The sequence below is a fragment of the Lathamus discolor genome, chromosome 4, assembly GCF_037157495.1.
Source record: "Lathamus discolor isolate bLatDis1 chromosome 4, bLatDis1.hap1, whole genome shotgun sequence".
Lineage (NCBI taxonomy): Eukaryota > Metazoa > Chordata > Aves > Psittaciformes > Psittacidae > Lathamus > Lathamus discolor.
In genome coordinates, this window is record NC_088887.1 from 60,344,696 (window position 1) to 60,361,403 (window position 16,708).

Sequence of the window (16,708 nt, forward strand, 5' to 3'; positions counted from 1 at the left end):
CTTCTTTTCAAGTCTCTTTTGTTTCCATGCTATACTATGTACATGGTATTTCTTGTAATAGTTTGTCCTAAAATAAGTTGGGCATGGTACTAAATATTGTATAATTTCATATCATACAGCAGAGCTAACCGCTTGCCTAATCTGGAATGTACCTTTAAGAAAATGGGGCTTAAGTACCTTTTATTTCTCTAATGTCATATAGGCCCCCAAAAAGCAATTTCCTCTCTATTTCAGTTGGTTTTGAAAGTCTTAGAATTGACAGTTGTATGTAAATAACTTATACCTTCCCTTTTACAGCCACCAAAATCAGCATTGATTTATGCAGCACACAGTGTCTTTATATCTTAATTAAGTTCCCTTCAGGCTTTCACTGTAAGCAGTGATATTTTATTAGAGATAACACCGATACTTGCGTTAATTTCCTTCATCATATTCAGTTGCTCGTAACTTTGGCAGGTGATATAACTTTTAGGTCCTTTCTGTGGGAAGGCAATAGGGTGAATAGCTTTTGATGGTGTTTTTAAGTCCATCCCACATGCAAGAGGCAGGTTACAGCTGCACAATGAACCTTGGTTCTGACAAATTCAAGTTTGTGCTTTGACTCAGCAGAGTAAATAACGCTCTTTTCAAGCAGTCTGCACAAAGTTGTCAGGGCATTCTGGTTTAATACACAGCACGTTATCAGACATTGCACATCCAACATAATTGGTTTCTGAAGTGGTTTCCCCCTGGTGTTTGACAATTTGCTGCTCCTAAGCAAAGAGACTAAGAGTTTAAGAAGGAATGGCAGTAAGACTCATTAAAGTTTGAAGTTCATTTTGATTAAGAACCTTTTTGTGTAAGCAGACCACTTGCATGTTCTTATCACAGTAGCTCTCTCACCTACACACTAGCAAATGGCTTTTGCTTCCTTACCCTAACCTATTAAAGCAGATATTGTCTCCAGATCACGCTGGACAGACCTGTTGTGAAAGACAGTATTTTAATGACACAACAGCAGACTCTTGGGCCAAGCTAATCCGAGCTCTCAGCTTTAGTTCAAATCTGACAGCAAAGTACACAGAGTTAGGATGATGCTGAGTGCTACTGTAAATTCCAGCCTAATTCCATCCTGAAGAGTAGATGGAGTGACCACTTACAAGTATCATGATGAAAACTGCATGTTGGTCAGTTTACTTTGCCTTACGCTTCAGAAACAGAAACTATTAAAATAACAACTAGTCAGATAAGAAAAGCTAATAGGAAATGAGGCTTTACAATGTGGAGATGCTGCTGACAAAATTTAGTGCTGCAGGAGCAGATGTGGTACAATGAAATACTTTTCAGCAGAATTTGCAAGTTTGTTTTGTGGAGATGGAGTCAAGACGCCCCTGCTGAAGGCTCCAACCACCATCACCCACAGATGCAAAGTCCCCATGAGTTCAAGAGGAAGGTTCATAGTAAGATGGACCTATTTGCACGTATGGCCCTCTCTTATAGCCCAAATTATTGTTGTACTACAGCTTGTGACTTTCATTCAGAATAAGACCACAAAGCCGCTGAGATGGTTATTAAACCAGGTATTTAACCAACATGAATAAAAATTACAGAATTAGACTTTAAGTTTACAGTCTGATTGCCAGTAAACCCACTTACTTATTTAGCTTTTACTAAGAAATTTGCTACATTGGGACCACTGCAAATGTTGCAGAGAAAATTTCTGCAAGTTTCAAGATAGCTGACCAAAAATCTTTCATGCGGTCATGACAAACAATTCTCAGTGCTGTCTGCTCACAGAATCATTTCCATCAGATTCACAGGACCACCTTTTACTAAAAAATCATCATGAGAAAGGTTGTGGAAACAATCTCTTCACTCTAGAGCAGACAGCATTTCCTTAAAGCACTCCACTAGAGTTCAAATATAAACCCTTGTGCTAACAGCACTGTTACACAAGAGCTGGTAACCAGCTGAAAGAGCATAATCTTGTCAAAACACCAGGTCAGCTAGCATTATCTTTCTGTATTCTGCAGACTCACTGCAAATGTCAGAAAGGAAACAGATCATTTACTTGGTTCAGGTATCTCTAAAATGCACCAACCTCCAGTCCCATAAAAACTTTGAATGTTGCCTGTTCAAGGATTGAAGCCCACTTGGGGATCCTGGAACATCAGATATGCAGTATTAAATTATTACACACTCAGGATTTCAACTTGCTTCTAGGAAAAAAAGTCTCTCTTTTTCTCCTACCACCTTCCACTGTTAAATTTCACGCTAAAAGCCAACAGGAAAATTAATGACCCGAGTTATTGTTGTGACCAAGTTAAGCATTACTGAAGCAATGGTTGTAATTCAGAGCAAGTGCAAAATGCAACAGAGCTTCTTTATCTAAGAAGATACCAAGACTAACAGAACCATCATCTATATATGCATGGCAAGTTCAAAGGAGTGACTGATGTTGTGCACCAAAGGAGATGTCCCTTAAGATTGCTGTCACAAATGCAGATATTTGTATGGCAGAGATGGAAAAAAGAAAAGGAGATACTCGGTAGGAAAAGCAATACAGCAAAGGCAGCAGAAAGTCTGTGACAGAGTGAGAACAGTTGTTGGGAAAATGCCTAATGACAGAGGATCATACCTCACTGGTGGCAGAACAGAGTAGGGAGTGATACTCAGGGAAGCCTCCCTTCTAGCTGCATTCTGCTTCATCCATGGAATCAAGGTTTGGATAGGGTTTTTTTAATCATCAGGCCCGGATCTGACTTCATCACCAGATGACCATTAGTCAAAACTTATTAAAAATGGCCTGGTTTTAACCTAAGTTTTGACAACATGAACTCAAGTGAATCCAGGGTCACAACCTCAATTCTGACCTTGCAGCAGCTCCTTATTCTGCTTTGCCCAAGTATGGTTTTATTTGTACACGCTACTCTGTGTTCTCAGATGCCTGCACAAAAGTGGAAGAAGCAGGAGCAGGCCCACTTTCAGGTGGACTTTGTTGATTTCTTTCACAGCTGTGGCAAGAATTAATAATGGCAAACCTGTCAAAAGAAGCCAGTGAGCCTGTTCTACAGCCATGAGGCCACAGACACAAGGACAGCTATGCACCACACCAACCAGTGAATCCCAACACTTGCAGGAGCAGTGCTAGAAGGCCCCCTTCTCCTTCAACCTTTCACAAGAGCCAGTAATACTCCCTACTGTATTCTGCAGCCCAGCCTACCAGACACCACCTTCACACCATCACTGCACCCACCATGGCCCTCCTTAAGACACATGCACAGGGGAAGCAGGTACCTGTGAAATTCTGTCCAGCAGACAGAAGAGCAGATTTCCTGAAGTCCTTCAGGCTTCTCAGCTGACTGCAGTATGTGCCACGGTTTCTCAAAACTAATCAGCTGTTTCAGAGAAACATGAAACTGATGAGGAGACCGTGTCTGTTCATTCACAATATATGCTCCACTACAAATACGTAACGCAGATTGGAACTGACAATTAAGATGACCCACACCCTATATAAGCCTCACAAAAAATGCCTAGTTACTCACTTTTCCAGCTTGGCAAACTAAGCCTCCATACTCAGTGTCAAGCTAAAACATTTGTTAAAATAATTCTTGGCTTCCTTCCACTCCAAACAAATTCACCAGACAGATATTTCAACTCATTTGTGACTCCAGCAAGCAGAAGTAGGGAGGTACGAAAGTAGAGGTATACTTTCATATTTCATACCTTCATTAGCTGGAATTTGATTTATTTTTTCTTTAAACACCTTTTTCTTCCACATAAGGATAGTGGAAGATTTTGGCTATTTTTGAGGTCACTGTCTCCAATTAAGAGTAACGCGTGAGCTTTAAACAAATCAGACAACCGTGGAACAATTTTAATCCCTGAATGAACAAATCCCTTGGGGGACCTGGCTGCAGAGAAATCAATGGGCAATTCTATTAAGCCTTAACAGCAAGAAAGGCACAATCTGGCTTCTACAATGAACCTCAAAGCCACAAATCCTGTCATAAGAATTTGTCAGATTCATGTGATCAGTCATCAGTGTACAGAGCCCAATTATACCCAGAATGTCTTCTGCTTACAGCAGCTGTTGGAACAGCACTGTGCTGATCAATCTTTGGGTTAGGGGCTATAATATTATGGGAAAAATAAGACAGTAATAAGCATTAACTGGGTGAATACACATTCATTACAGTGAACTCTTACCCTTATCAGCACCCTGCTGCCCACTGACCTTACTTGTAGCTCAGAAGTGTTAAGTATCAGCTGTGACTGTGAGAAGCTCAGCATTTGCTCTCACAGCCTTTCACAGCAACACATAACTGACCTCTCCTGCCCTACAGAAGTGCTCTCTCTAACTGTGGGATCAAACACAAATCATTCATACTGTGCTACAAAAATATACCACAGGCTGGCGCAGAACCATGCTTTAAAAAATATCATCAAAACAGAAGAGCCAATTTGCCCTCCCCCTCAATAAAACTAAACACTCGCCTACCGACATGTCTCAGGGTAAGGATAAAATCACTGTGCTTCGTATGGTTGATACAGACTGGCCTACATCTAGGAGCCTCTACAGTATGCCTCAGGCTACATCTGTTCTTGTAAATTAAATGATCTCAGGTCTGTTCTATAGCACTGGAGCCAATGCCTTCAAACCAGACTGCTCAGCTCTCACGGTTCTTGAGAGCGGATGACTACATTCACACAGCTTGCTGAAACCCATCATCAGCCTATCTAATGAGGACCATGTCCAGAGCTGCTGTAAAAATGTGAAGGAATAGGTGATCAGTCACAGCCTGACTGAAGAACATTCCCTGAGCTACTATCCAAAGCTATGATACAGACAGGGCACAGCCAGCGCTCAGTATTTACTTTGAGCATCCACTCTTCAGATACACAGTTCTAGAGAGCCATGTTTTCAGAGCCATTAAATGCTTAAAAGCTAGAACTGGGAGCTATCGCCTCTTGTAGCGAAAAGGAATCATTAGCTGATAAGGTGTGCAGTGGGATTTTCAGGTTAGGTGCTTCAATCCTATTGCAGTTGACTGGTATTAGATCCCTGAAGATGTTAAAAGCCTCTGAGTCAAGAGAGATGCCTCTGTTATCCCTTGTCATCCAAGTACAATGTCTCTCTTTCATTTTGCTGGCTTATAAAAGAAAGAAATATAGAAGTAATACTACAAGCAAATGTTTTTCTTCTTTCTAAATAAAAAATACCACCTACAAATTTTGGCTTTGAGATCTTGCTTCAAGTCTATCTATCTCTGACCAAATAAATGGAAGTACTGTGGAAGCTGCCAGGGTAAATTTCAACATTGCCTGGTAGTGTGAGACACAAGACAGGCAGAAATAGTTAAGCAGTTTAATTCACATTGGGTTGGCATTCTGTCAAAGGGGTTTTGCAGAAGTAATTCAGAAAGGGAACCTGAAGTCATTAGAAAGAACAAATAATTTTCACAGTGACACTACTCTTTCCCCAGCACCCTTTCACTGATGCATGTTATCCAGAACTCTGGAATCTGCACAGTTAATTTTAAACAGTTATCAACTCACTTTAAAAAACCCTGAACTAGTAAAGAATCACAGCACTCTTCATCAGTCAGTTCAGCAGTGATTACTTGAGCTGGCTTTAGAGTCTGCAGCATACTTTCTTTCATCTTTCATCTCACAGAAAGACGTGAAAAAGAGCTAGGCTACAAGATTAAAAAAATAATAATTATACATATTGTCTACCACAGCTCCTATTATTTTGAATCAAGTCACTTTTGAGGTAAGTATATATTCAAAGTGAATATTTGAGAGCAGTAAACAGGAAAGTATCTTATAAAGCAGGCTAATGAAGAACAAGAAACCCACAGACCAGATACAGTCTATGACTTCATTTCGGTAATCTGGGGCTGATTCTGGGGGTATAAATCTAGGCGAGCAAGGAAGTCAATCTGTGCCCTGCCAAATGGGTCTGACAGTTCTCGCTGGCTGTGGAAAAGAAAATACTCACTTCTGCTGGGCAATTCGCCCACTAGGAGAAAGTAATAGTACACACTGACACAAGATAATATGCCACATTAACTGTTCTCATAAACATTAATTGTAAGTAGGAGGGACAGAATTAATAAATGTTATCCTCCTTATTGTAACAAGGGCCATCTTTTCTCAAAATTAACTGGGATGTATTCCTGTCTGGAGGCCAAATTTAGAACCCATCTACCTTCAGTGTCGCAAAGACATCAGCCACCTCACAAAATTCAGAACACTCTACTGAAATACATTAACTCGCCTGTCTTGAAAAGCTCCTTTTCAAAATCCTGTGAGAACAGTGCTGACGAGGACAGCATTTTCTTTTTCATGTTTGGATTATACACCAGTGTAGCAAAATCCAGTTACCAGGGCTGGCCTGAATGGACTAAGCAAGATACCAAGAAGGAGGATCTCTGCAAGTCAGCATGTTCATTCACGCTTACAACACTGAGAACACACAGATCTAAGAGACTGATTAACGATCTAAGAGACTGATTAACCTATTTTAGCTGTTTGATTAAACAGTGATCAACAAGTTTCTCATGTGCTTTTTTTCAATTCACACTCTTTAGTATATTTGTTCATGACATGCTGCTGAAGGAACTAAGGACGTATCTCTGTTTAGCTAGACACCAAATCAACTCTTATTTCATTATGATGCTGCCACCTATAGTCTTTCTGAACACCACACTACCCCTGCACAGCTTTGATTTTCATCTACATTTATAAAAATTACATTGTTTATTCTTTGATAAAACCTTCAATACTCCCAAGAGAAATACAACGTAAATGGTTTGGAGGGACAATCTTTTGTCAGCTTTCTTCTGTGATTTCCAGCCCCAAAGATGTTCCCAGTTTGCCTGCTGTGATATTCGCTGATGAAGACTGCTGTCAGCAGTCCTGAGAAGAACAGACAACACTGAGGTGAGTGCTTATCAAAGTAGCATGAGTGGTCCTTCCAAACAAAATAGAGCACACCTGAGCACACTACACAACAAGCCTACAACGGAGAAGACAGGGATGAAAAGAAATCTAAAGCTGCTGTGAGGAGAAATGGAGAGCTCTCACCAGCTACTCCTACATACACTTCATTCACACTCTACTTCTGTACACTGATTAGTACCATTAAGCAGTGGCATTAATTCTCTTCCTCTCCCAGTGTTTTTCTGTACGATAGGGGTTTTTTTTAAGTAATACATCATGAAGTGAAAAAAAGGTCTTGATGAGACTAGACTTATATGCCTTTTTGCTACAGAGCAGCACACAAAGCAATGTAAATTTGGAATCTTTGTTTTGTACCCTTACAAGCAGAGACCTAAGCCATGTGGACATTTTGCAGCATTCCTAGCTATGAAACTGTCAGCTCAGCAATGATGCATTAAGCACTACACCAACTCAGAAGGCCTGCAGATACAGAAAGTAGCAATTCAGCCTTCTAGGAGTAGAAGTCAGGGGGTCAGACTGTGTGTCTGTCCCTCCTTAAGTCCAATTTGTCCAAGCACCTCTGGAAACTTTTCCACGCACACTTCCATGGTCAGCTGATGTAGTGCAGCCCCTGCTTCTGACCAAACCCCTAATCAATACCTTGCAAAACCCTCAGCGATACCAATTCCAGTATTAAAGAAAGAAAATCGTGACTGTAAGATTTCAGGAGTTACTAATTTTGATGGCATACGGTGATCTTTTATCTACACATCTGAATCCTTTAGGTTCTGTGCTATGTTCACAGAATCACAGAATAGTTAGGGCTGGAAAGGACCTTAAGATCATCTAGTTCCAACCCCCCTGCCATGGCCAGGGACACCCCTCACTAAACCATGCCACCCAAGGCTTCATCCAACCTGGCCTTGAACACTACCAGGGATGGAGCATTCATGTGTTGTATTTCTAGCTTCCTTCTTCAGTTCTAGAGTATTTTCCATTTTAGAAAGGAAAAAAAATCTAATCAAGTTTAGAATCAAATAAGCGCCATGATTCTAAACACCAGGCAGCTGATAGCATTGTATTGGACAATGAGTTGGAAGATGAATCTGTTCATTTGTTATTCAATTTTTCTATAAATAGCAGAGTTGCCAAAGCTGATGTGATAAAAAAGAATGACATGGAGAAAGAAAAACTGCGCAATTTTCCCATCTCATTTACCACTTTTGGACACAACTTGTGCAGCTTGTCACTTCTGCCCAGTACCTTCATATGCTGCAGACAAAAACCCAAAGCATGATGAGATTTTAGCTTTTCAGGGAGGCAATATTAAACAGCACTATTCAAAATAAATTGACCTTAGAAAACCCCAACAAACTCCTATGCTGTCTAAAAAAAAAAAAAGAAGCAGAGCTACTGTGTATTTTTATCCATAGAATAAACAAACTGTTTATGGAGACTGTAGCTTAGCAGTGTGAGCTGAAACACTTTCATAACTCTGTGTACACTCAAGAGCATGTCTCTCTTGTAAACTCAGAGTTGCACATCATACCTAAAACTGTAAATGTACCCATAAAAGTTGCACTTTGGTACAGTCAAGATATTTTCCTTGAAGGATTCTTTTTAAAGCTACTTCTGTCTTAGTTTAGCAACAGTCTTCATCAGAAAACCAGCTGGCAGAGAACACCACTGAGCGTATGTACGTACCAGTTACCCACACGTGGGTTTTCCATACTCCCAGGGCTGACTGATGAAGTCTGCTCTGAAACAGTTGGGAGCATGACCTGAGAATTCTGAGAAACAAAATGTACTGGAAGAAGTACCAAAGAAATCTGTGTCCTGTTTTATCTCTTCCTCTTTGGACACCAACAAACAGACAGGCTAAAAACCTGTTTGCCCGAAGTACATACTCTTGTGATTACACTTCAGTAGACTCTTTCCAAGGTCATGAAGCACCAGTGGTGACAAACTGTTAAAAAATCCCTGTCTCTCTTATACCTGCTTGGATTTGTATTTCTCCAAGTCACTGATTTAATTTTCCCCCTGAAATATTTCCAAATTTGTCAGAATTTAAGGTACCACCAATTGCATGCAGTGAAACTTGCTCCCGAGGTACGTTTCAAACACACTCTACAAAAGGAGATACACCATCTGCTGTTTAAAGGGCTTTAAGACAGTTTTCTGTTAGTTAAATTCCTGCAGCTACAGGGTAAGTTACTACTGCCAAGAGGAATTTTGTTGGCTCCAGCTGAGGCTATCCCGGGTACACACTCCAGGAGTAATGGGACTTGCAAGTGCTATGAACGCAGTAAACTGTCACCCCTGAAATCAAGGCAATGACTACGCAAGCCTCAGCTTCATTAGAAACATCACTGCTGATTGTTTTTGCAGAAACATCTTCTAATACATTTATGCTATACTTCGAGACTGCTGTCTGTATTATCCCAGGTGCCAACAGACCCAATTGCTTCATTTTGAACTGCCAAGATTTTTAGTTTCACGCTGTTATAACTCATCAAACAGATGTAGGCACTTTACACTCAGAATTCTATAACACATAATATTCACACTTTATACACACCATAAATTAAAGTACTTCAGAATTACTCTACTGCTTGAACTGTCCACTGCTATATTTAAGTTTAAAACCTTCAATTTTACATGCATTTAAGAGCGGCAAAAGATCCCCTTATCTCTTACACTGCACTCTGTTTTACTCACATCTACCTGCAAAATGTTAATCATAGAATGGGTTGGGTTGGAAGTAACCTTAAAGGCTATCCAGTTCCAACCCCGCTGTCACGGGCAGAGACACCTTCCACTAGACCAGGTTGCTCAAAGCCCCATCCAACCTGGCCTTGAACTTGATATTGAATAAGAAAGATCTTTCCATTAATGACTATATGAGAAGACGCCTTTACTGAGCACATCTCAGCTTACCCATCTTATCTTAGCCCTCTTCAAGTGGGGCAACGGTGTGAGAGGGGCTGCAGTACTACACTGACAAGGCACTGTGGGAGGAGTTGGGCCAGTATCAACCAACTCAAAAACATAAATTGAGAGGACCCAGCCTTATGAAACCCAAAGCTGAAGGATGGACAAACATAACCTTGGGGGAGTTCTGTTGCCTTTAGGATGAGTAGCAATACACAGAAATGCTTTGCTACAGATAAAGCCATTTTCCTTAAGGGGCAATTTTGTCCATGAACAGATATTTCTCTGTAGCAAAATGGGTAACTAAATGGTCTCCTTCCCTGACCTTTTTCCACAGACTCTATTTTCTCTTTACTACTATAGAACCATAAATCTCTCAGTAAGAGAAGACTGTATATTTAATACCTTGGACACATTACATTTTAATGGTTTATGATTGTATTTCCATCTCTCCTGTGATTATTAACTCTCTTTCAGAGTATCCAAAGCTGGGAAATGAAATAGCTTTTTCTGTAAGAGTGTGTTAAGATCCTGGCATGTGCAGCCTTCATCTACTGTCTTCCAACAAAGATTTCCATGTTCAAATGGATGTTCTTTACTATTCTGGACTGATAAAAACCAGACACATTCATTTCATCAACACTCCCAGGCATCTGAAAACATAAAGATAAATGAATTATGCATTCCTGGATACAAACTATATTTAATGAGCCAAGTTAAGAGGCAAGACCTCAGAGGGTGAGAGAACTGATGCACTCCAGCTGTGCAGGGCACTGGACAGGAGATGTGTGACGCTAGTAAAAACAGACACTAGAAGACACCTTCACTTTCTCCACAGTGAGTGGTCTGCAGGGTCCCTGCTCACACTGTGGTTTGGTTACAGTGCCCCAGTGAGAGGCTGGCTGTGCTGGCAACACACATGTGAAACCCAAATGTGGAACAGCCAGATGCAGCACAAGGCAATAGCCATTTATTAAATCTTCACACAAACACAGGGACAACTTGTCTCTGTGTCATTAAACATCAATCTCTCACTTTAGTCCTGCTGAATCTGAAATGTAGCTTTGTTATTGCACTAAATATTTGCTTTTGTCATTTCCATAATTTAAGCATATTTTCAGTTCCTTGGTAACAGTTCAGTGCCAGTCCTTGTCAAAACAGAGCTCACCCTTGCCTCCTCTTTGGTACTCTTCCATCCTAACTATAAATACTGAAACCGCCAGCCAGGTAACTTACAGCTGTTAATGTCCTGCATGAAGGGATAGCAGAGGATGTCAGTACCTCCACAGGCAGCACATGAGCAGGTTTTTTTTCTCCGAAGAACTCAGTGGGAGGCAGAAGGCACTCACATACCTGTGCGCTAGAAGAAACACTACCACAGCCACTGCTGCACAGGTTACTTTTATTTTCCAAGAGAACACTTGAAAGCATACTTGATGCTAAAGAAAACATTTTTAATTAAAAACACAGCAGAAGTAAAATCACAAGGTCATTGTGAAAGCAAAGAAACAAGAGCTTCTACTGTCTATAAACTCTGATGTCTGTACACAGACAAATTAATTACCTATCACTACAACCACAGAAAGATCCTGCTTCACCACTGGATTAAGCTAAACGCACCTGCTCCCCTTCCTTTAATGATAAGCCAACTCCTACCATGAAACTGCCTTCTTTCAATGATTAAAGAGCTACAAGGCAAGTACCAGTAATAACACCACATTTTTTCCTTCTGTAATCTAATCTTTGCCCTGTAGAAACTGCTGATGAGAGCTCACTTCTACTCAAAATTTACATAAAAACAATCCATATCACGCTGCATGGAAAAGGACTGGTGCCCTAGTGTTTATTGGCACAGCGATACAGGGAATGAGAAATTACTCCGAGCCTTGTGTCAGTATCAAACAGGCTTTGATGCATGTGGTTACCATTTTTGGAAGCTAATGATATGTGAGTGATAAAGCAAGTGAATTTTTTAATGATGACAAGTACAGGAGAATATACAGCATGGAGCAGAGAACATGATGTTCAACTGCAGAAAGATTTATGGGAGCTAATTATGGTACGTTAGATTTATAATGGAAAAACAGGAGACTAGGAAAAACTTCTGGAAGATCTTGTGTGTGTCAGCTTGGAATAACAATTTACTTTTGGGCAAAGGGTGTAATGAATACTCCACTGCACACTTCTAGACGGTATTTCTATTGCTTTGGTATTTATATGTACATAAAGCCTCACACCTGCATCATTTCATGCAAATTAAATACATTTCAACTGGCTACAGAAAAGATAGGTTTTTAACTAGCATGAAGATAGGCAAATAATTAGTGTTTATACTGGTATTAAATATACGTGTTTTCTCAGTTAATTGTACAGCAAAACTGACAGGATGATGTTTCCACCACTAAAATTTCACTGCACTCTTATGAATTCTTGAAGAGATTCATGTACAGTGACCCAAGATCTATCAGTGGTGGTTAAAATTCAATACACTAAATATACTATTGACAGCAGTCTGTCAATAGAAGCTAATATAATAATGAGAAAAATTGACTCCTGATATTTCAAGTCTCATGTCCAACAGTATATTAAAGAGGGGAAGAAGTCACGACATTTAAGGGCAATTTCGGGCCATAGAATCAGTCAGCATTTTGTGAGACATTTGAGGAATGGGAGGAAAGCCTTTTTGGGGCAGGAAAACATGCTGGAAAGCCACACTCAGCCTTCCTGAGGGGCACTGCGCTGGTGGGAAACACCAAGCCTGATCACCTCGATCTTATTCACACCTCTGATAAACTTCAAAACAGCAATCGCAGAGGAACCTGCGATACATGGTACACTGAAACCAGCGCTCATGTTTTCCCACTACTGTGTGCCACTACGTTAAAATCATAGAATCAACTAGATTGGAAAAGACCTTTATGATCATCGACTCCAAATTTTAACCATGTCACTGAGGGCCTCATCTACACAGTTTTTGAACACTTCCAGGGACGGTGATTCCACCACTTCCGCTGGCAGCCTTTTCCAACACCTGATCACCCTTTCAGAGAAGAAATTGTTCCTAACATCCAATCTAAACCTCCCCTAGCACTGTTGAGGCTGTTACCTCTTGTCCTATCACTTGTTACTTGGAAGAAGAGATCAGCCACCTCCACTTCTCCATCCTCCTTTCACATAGTTGTAAGGAGCAAGAAGGTGTCCTCAGCCCCACCCGAGCCTCCATTTCTCCATACTAAACATCCCCAGTTCTCTCAGCCGTTCCTCATAAGGCTTGCTCTCCAGACCCTTCCCCAGCTTCGTTGCCCTTCTCTGGACCCGCTCCAGAGAAGGAGAAGCGCCCCCTCAATGTCTTGTAGTGAGGTGCCCAGGATTCCAGATGCAGCCTCACCAGTGCCCAGTACAGGGGGATGATCACTGCCCTGGCCCTGCTGGCCACGCTATTTCTGGCACAGGCCAGGATGCTGTTGGCCTTCTTGGCTGCCTGGGCACAAGCTGGCTCATGTTCAGCTCTGTCAATCAGCACCCTCAGGTCCTTTTCCATCGAGCAGCTTTCCAGCCGCTCTCGCCCCAGCGTTGCATGAGGTTGTTGTGGCACAAGTGCAGCACCCTGCACTTTGCCTTCTTGAACCTCATACAATTGGTTGCCTGTTTTTAACTGCTGAATAAAGCCACCTGGTTTCATCCATATTAAGTGCCTCCCTTCACTGTACTCCGGAGAACACGGGGGAAACCAAGCCCCGTCCCGCCGGCCGGCCTCCCCGCCCCCGACGGCAGTGCCCCGCCGACAGCGGCTCCACCTCACCCGGCAGCCCGCGGCTCGGCCGGAGGAAGCCGGCGGCCGCGGCTGAGGGAGGGGGCTGCCGGCTCAGGGAGGAGGCGGTGGGGCAACAGAGACCGCGGCAGGCGGGCTGAAAGCAGACCCCGCCGGGGAGCGGCATGCGGCTCTGCCTTCTCAGGCCCGCACGGCCAGGCCGCAGCGCCCATCTCCGGGCACCTGCCGCCGATTGCCGGCGGGTTTCCTCGCCTGCCGCCGTGCGTGGCCGGAGTGACACAGGAAGCGGCCTCGCACCGCACCGCACCGCACCGCCCCGCGGAGACTCACCGCCGCGCTGCGGGCGGCGGCGCGCCGTGAGGGGCTGCGCACCGCCTTCACTCACCTGGGGACGAGGCGGCAGTCCTCACCCGGACGCGGCGCAGCCCGGGGCACCGGCAGCTCGCAGGCTGCAGTAGAGCAGTGCCCGCGGCCGGCGGCGCGGAGCCGACGGGGAGTGAGTCAGATGGCACCGGCCCATCCGACCACACCAAAGCCCTTGCCCTGCAGCCACCTGCCCGCGGCCCTAACTCACTCCTCCCCGCCTGGCCCGGCCGCCACCTGCGGGGCAGGACCCGCCCGCAGCCGCGGGGCCGAGGGCGGGTAGGGTGCGGCGCTGAGGCGAAGGGCAGGGTAACTCAGGCCGCCGCCTCGGGCAGGTCTTGACCGTGGCCGGGTTTCTGTGGTACAGGGGCTGAGGAGAGCAGCCCAGCAGCTGTACAAGAGCGATTCCAGCTCCGGAATAAAGCAGGCTTGGGGTTTTCCCCCCCCGCCCCCTTCGCCTACCCTCAGTGGTTAAGGTAGCAAGTGGCCATCTAAGGGTTTTCTTTCTCGGGTTGGAGTTCTGCAGCTGGCAGGGTAACTGCAGCATGTAGCTACAGACCTGACCCTAATTAAAAATCAGTCAGGACTCTCACAGTGGTATCAGTGAAAGGCTGCAGCTGAAGTTGCTTGCATCTGTGAACAGCAGCACATTTGGATATTCAAGTAGTGCATCTGAAGCTTAGTTTCCATGCAAGAGGCAAGACAGGAAGGCTGGTATGGAGGAGCTGACAAAACAACAGTGGTTTCCTACTTTGGAGTCCATCTAGTTCAATAAATTTCTCTCAAACTTCTGAGTTCTTGTTTCAGCATGAGCATGTTTTTGTCTCTGAAGAGTCTCTCCAGTGTACCAGCGAGTCTGAAGACTGCAGTTTTGCATAGGAAACACAGGTATTGCCCAAAAGAAGCAGCAACACCACGCTACATTGCTTTGCAGTCCAAGGTAAAAGTGCTAGAATGAAACATGCTGTGGAGCTTGCTTGTTTCTTAGGGCAGTGGTGAGGGGAGCAGAAATGAAAATGGGAACACGGTGCACGCTCAATCTGAAAATGAGAAATCATTTCAACGTTACTTCAGCAGCAGCCACTCTGGGTAAAAGAAACAGATCAGTTATAGGTTTTATTGCTGTTAAGTAGCATTGTTTTGAAAAATCCACATGCTATTACGGCAACAGTCATTTTATAACATATTGCCGTGTGCAGGAGGAAGGACATACCCTTGTGTAAAGCAAACCTGAGAAGCACATTATTCACCTGCTCGGTTGCACTGCAGCTCTAACAACAAAGAAGTTTTCTGCTTTGTGTACTCTTATATAATTGCTTGGGTGTTGGCTGCATTCAAGATAAAAAAATTGTTTGTTCTTCTCCCACCTCGGGAAATAAAAGCATTGAAAACACAATGCAGTGAGAAGCACAAGCTGGGAAACTTAAAACTAAGTTTGGACTTTTGCATCGGATGAAATAAATTATTAAACTGCTTCATGGACTTTAATGAAAGTCAAATGTCAGGCAGCCTAGAGAAAAATTGAATTGCAATCTATTAGGGAGCCAGGTCAAAAAAAAAATGAATCTATTGAATGGAAACATCATTACAGGCCATGTCTTATCATGTTTTAATTACAAGGAAGCCTTTTTTTCCCGAACTTTATTAATTAAAAATCTGATTCTTGTCGTAGACGATATACGTTTTGACTTGGTCGATTCAAGCCAAGTCCTATGTAAACTTTATTCATCTTATCAAGCTATTTTTATTCTGTGCAGAAAGTGTCAAAAAAAACCAAAACAAGACAACAACCCAAAAACCTGTGAAATCTCTTTCCACGTGTTCAGATAATAGTGTATGTTAATACCACAAAGCTATGTATGACCTGTTCATCTTCGTCTCACATACTCCCTCTGCTGGAAATTAATATGAAGTTTCAGTGGGTCAGAGGAAAGATCATTAAGAATGAAAGACACATTAAAAAACCCTCTTGCTTCCTTTATTAAAAGATCACACTTTTTAAAAGACACTCCAGTCTGTATCAATAAACCAACTTACATTCCTTGTTGCAAGGCTATTCATACTGAAATCACCAAGATGTGGAAAGAGGAGCTAATGCAAATTATCTAGTTAAATATTCTATATATACTAACTTGATATGCATTCTGTTGTATCATCTAAGATGTACTAATATCAGATTAAATAAATGCACGAAAGCAAGCAAGCAACAGAGCTACTGAAGTGCCTCTGATGCTGATAGCTATGGGGCATCCTCATGCGCCATAGCCTACACTGATACCAGTGAGATTAGTTGCTCTCAGAAGAGAGGAGGGGAACAGAATAAAAACCTCAGCTGTAGTGCTACCAAAGAGTACCCCACACCACGAGTGCTTTTCCTGCTCAAAGACTGAACCCGCTTAGCTTTACCACTGACAGCAGAATCTTAACTCCAATGACATGTTGCTAAAGTTCAAGCTTTATTAGTGACTGAAAGGCAAAATAAAATATCCGCTTTTCTTTGATTGGAAACAGTAAGATAAATCACACAGATACAAATGCTGCTGAAAGGTTGTTTGATGGATTTTACAGAAAGCAGTGAAATACTTCAACACAGCAATGCACAATGAATTCTTCCTCCTTGCTGGGACCGTACTGATGATGGAGATACTGTTCTGTACACAGACATAGCAGCTGCTGTTTCTTCCAGTGTGGAGAAGAGACCAAGGAGGGAGG

General features: G+C 42.7%; 1 protein-coding gene across 3 annotated transcripts in view; it reads right to left on the minus strand.

Moving 5' to 3' along the window:
- CRACDL (CRACD like) overlaps nt 1-14,303 on the minus strand; it is a 66,189-nt gene extending 51,886 nt beyond the window's left edge. Inside the window, exons 1-2 of one of the 3 annotated variants that reach the window (XM_065677665.1) lie at nt 14,019-14,303; nt 3,277-3,377 (exon numbers count right to left, since the gene is read on the minus strand). Coding sequence is in view for 1 of the 3 variants with exons in the window: in XM_065677663.1 (XP_065533735.1) it covers nt 10,267-10,277 (11 nt within the window). In the remaining 2 variants the exon portion in view is untranslated. Of the gene's footprint in view, nt 1-3,276; nt 3,378-10,266; nt 10,317-14,018 lie in introns of those variants that run through there. The other 2 variants (XM_065677664.1, XM_065677663.1) reach the window with 2 other exon arrangements.
- Nucleotides 14,304-16,708: the final 2,405 nt, after the last annotated feature.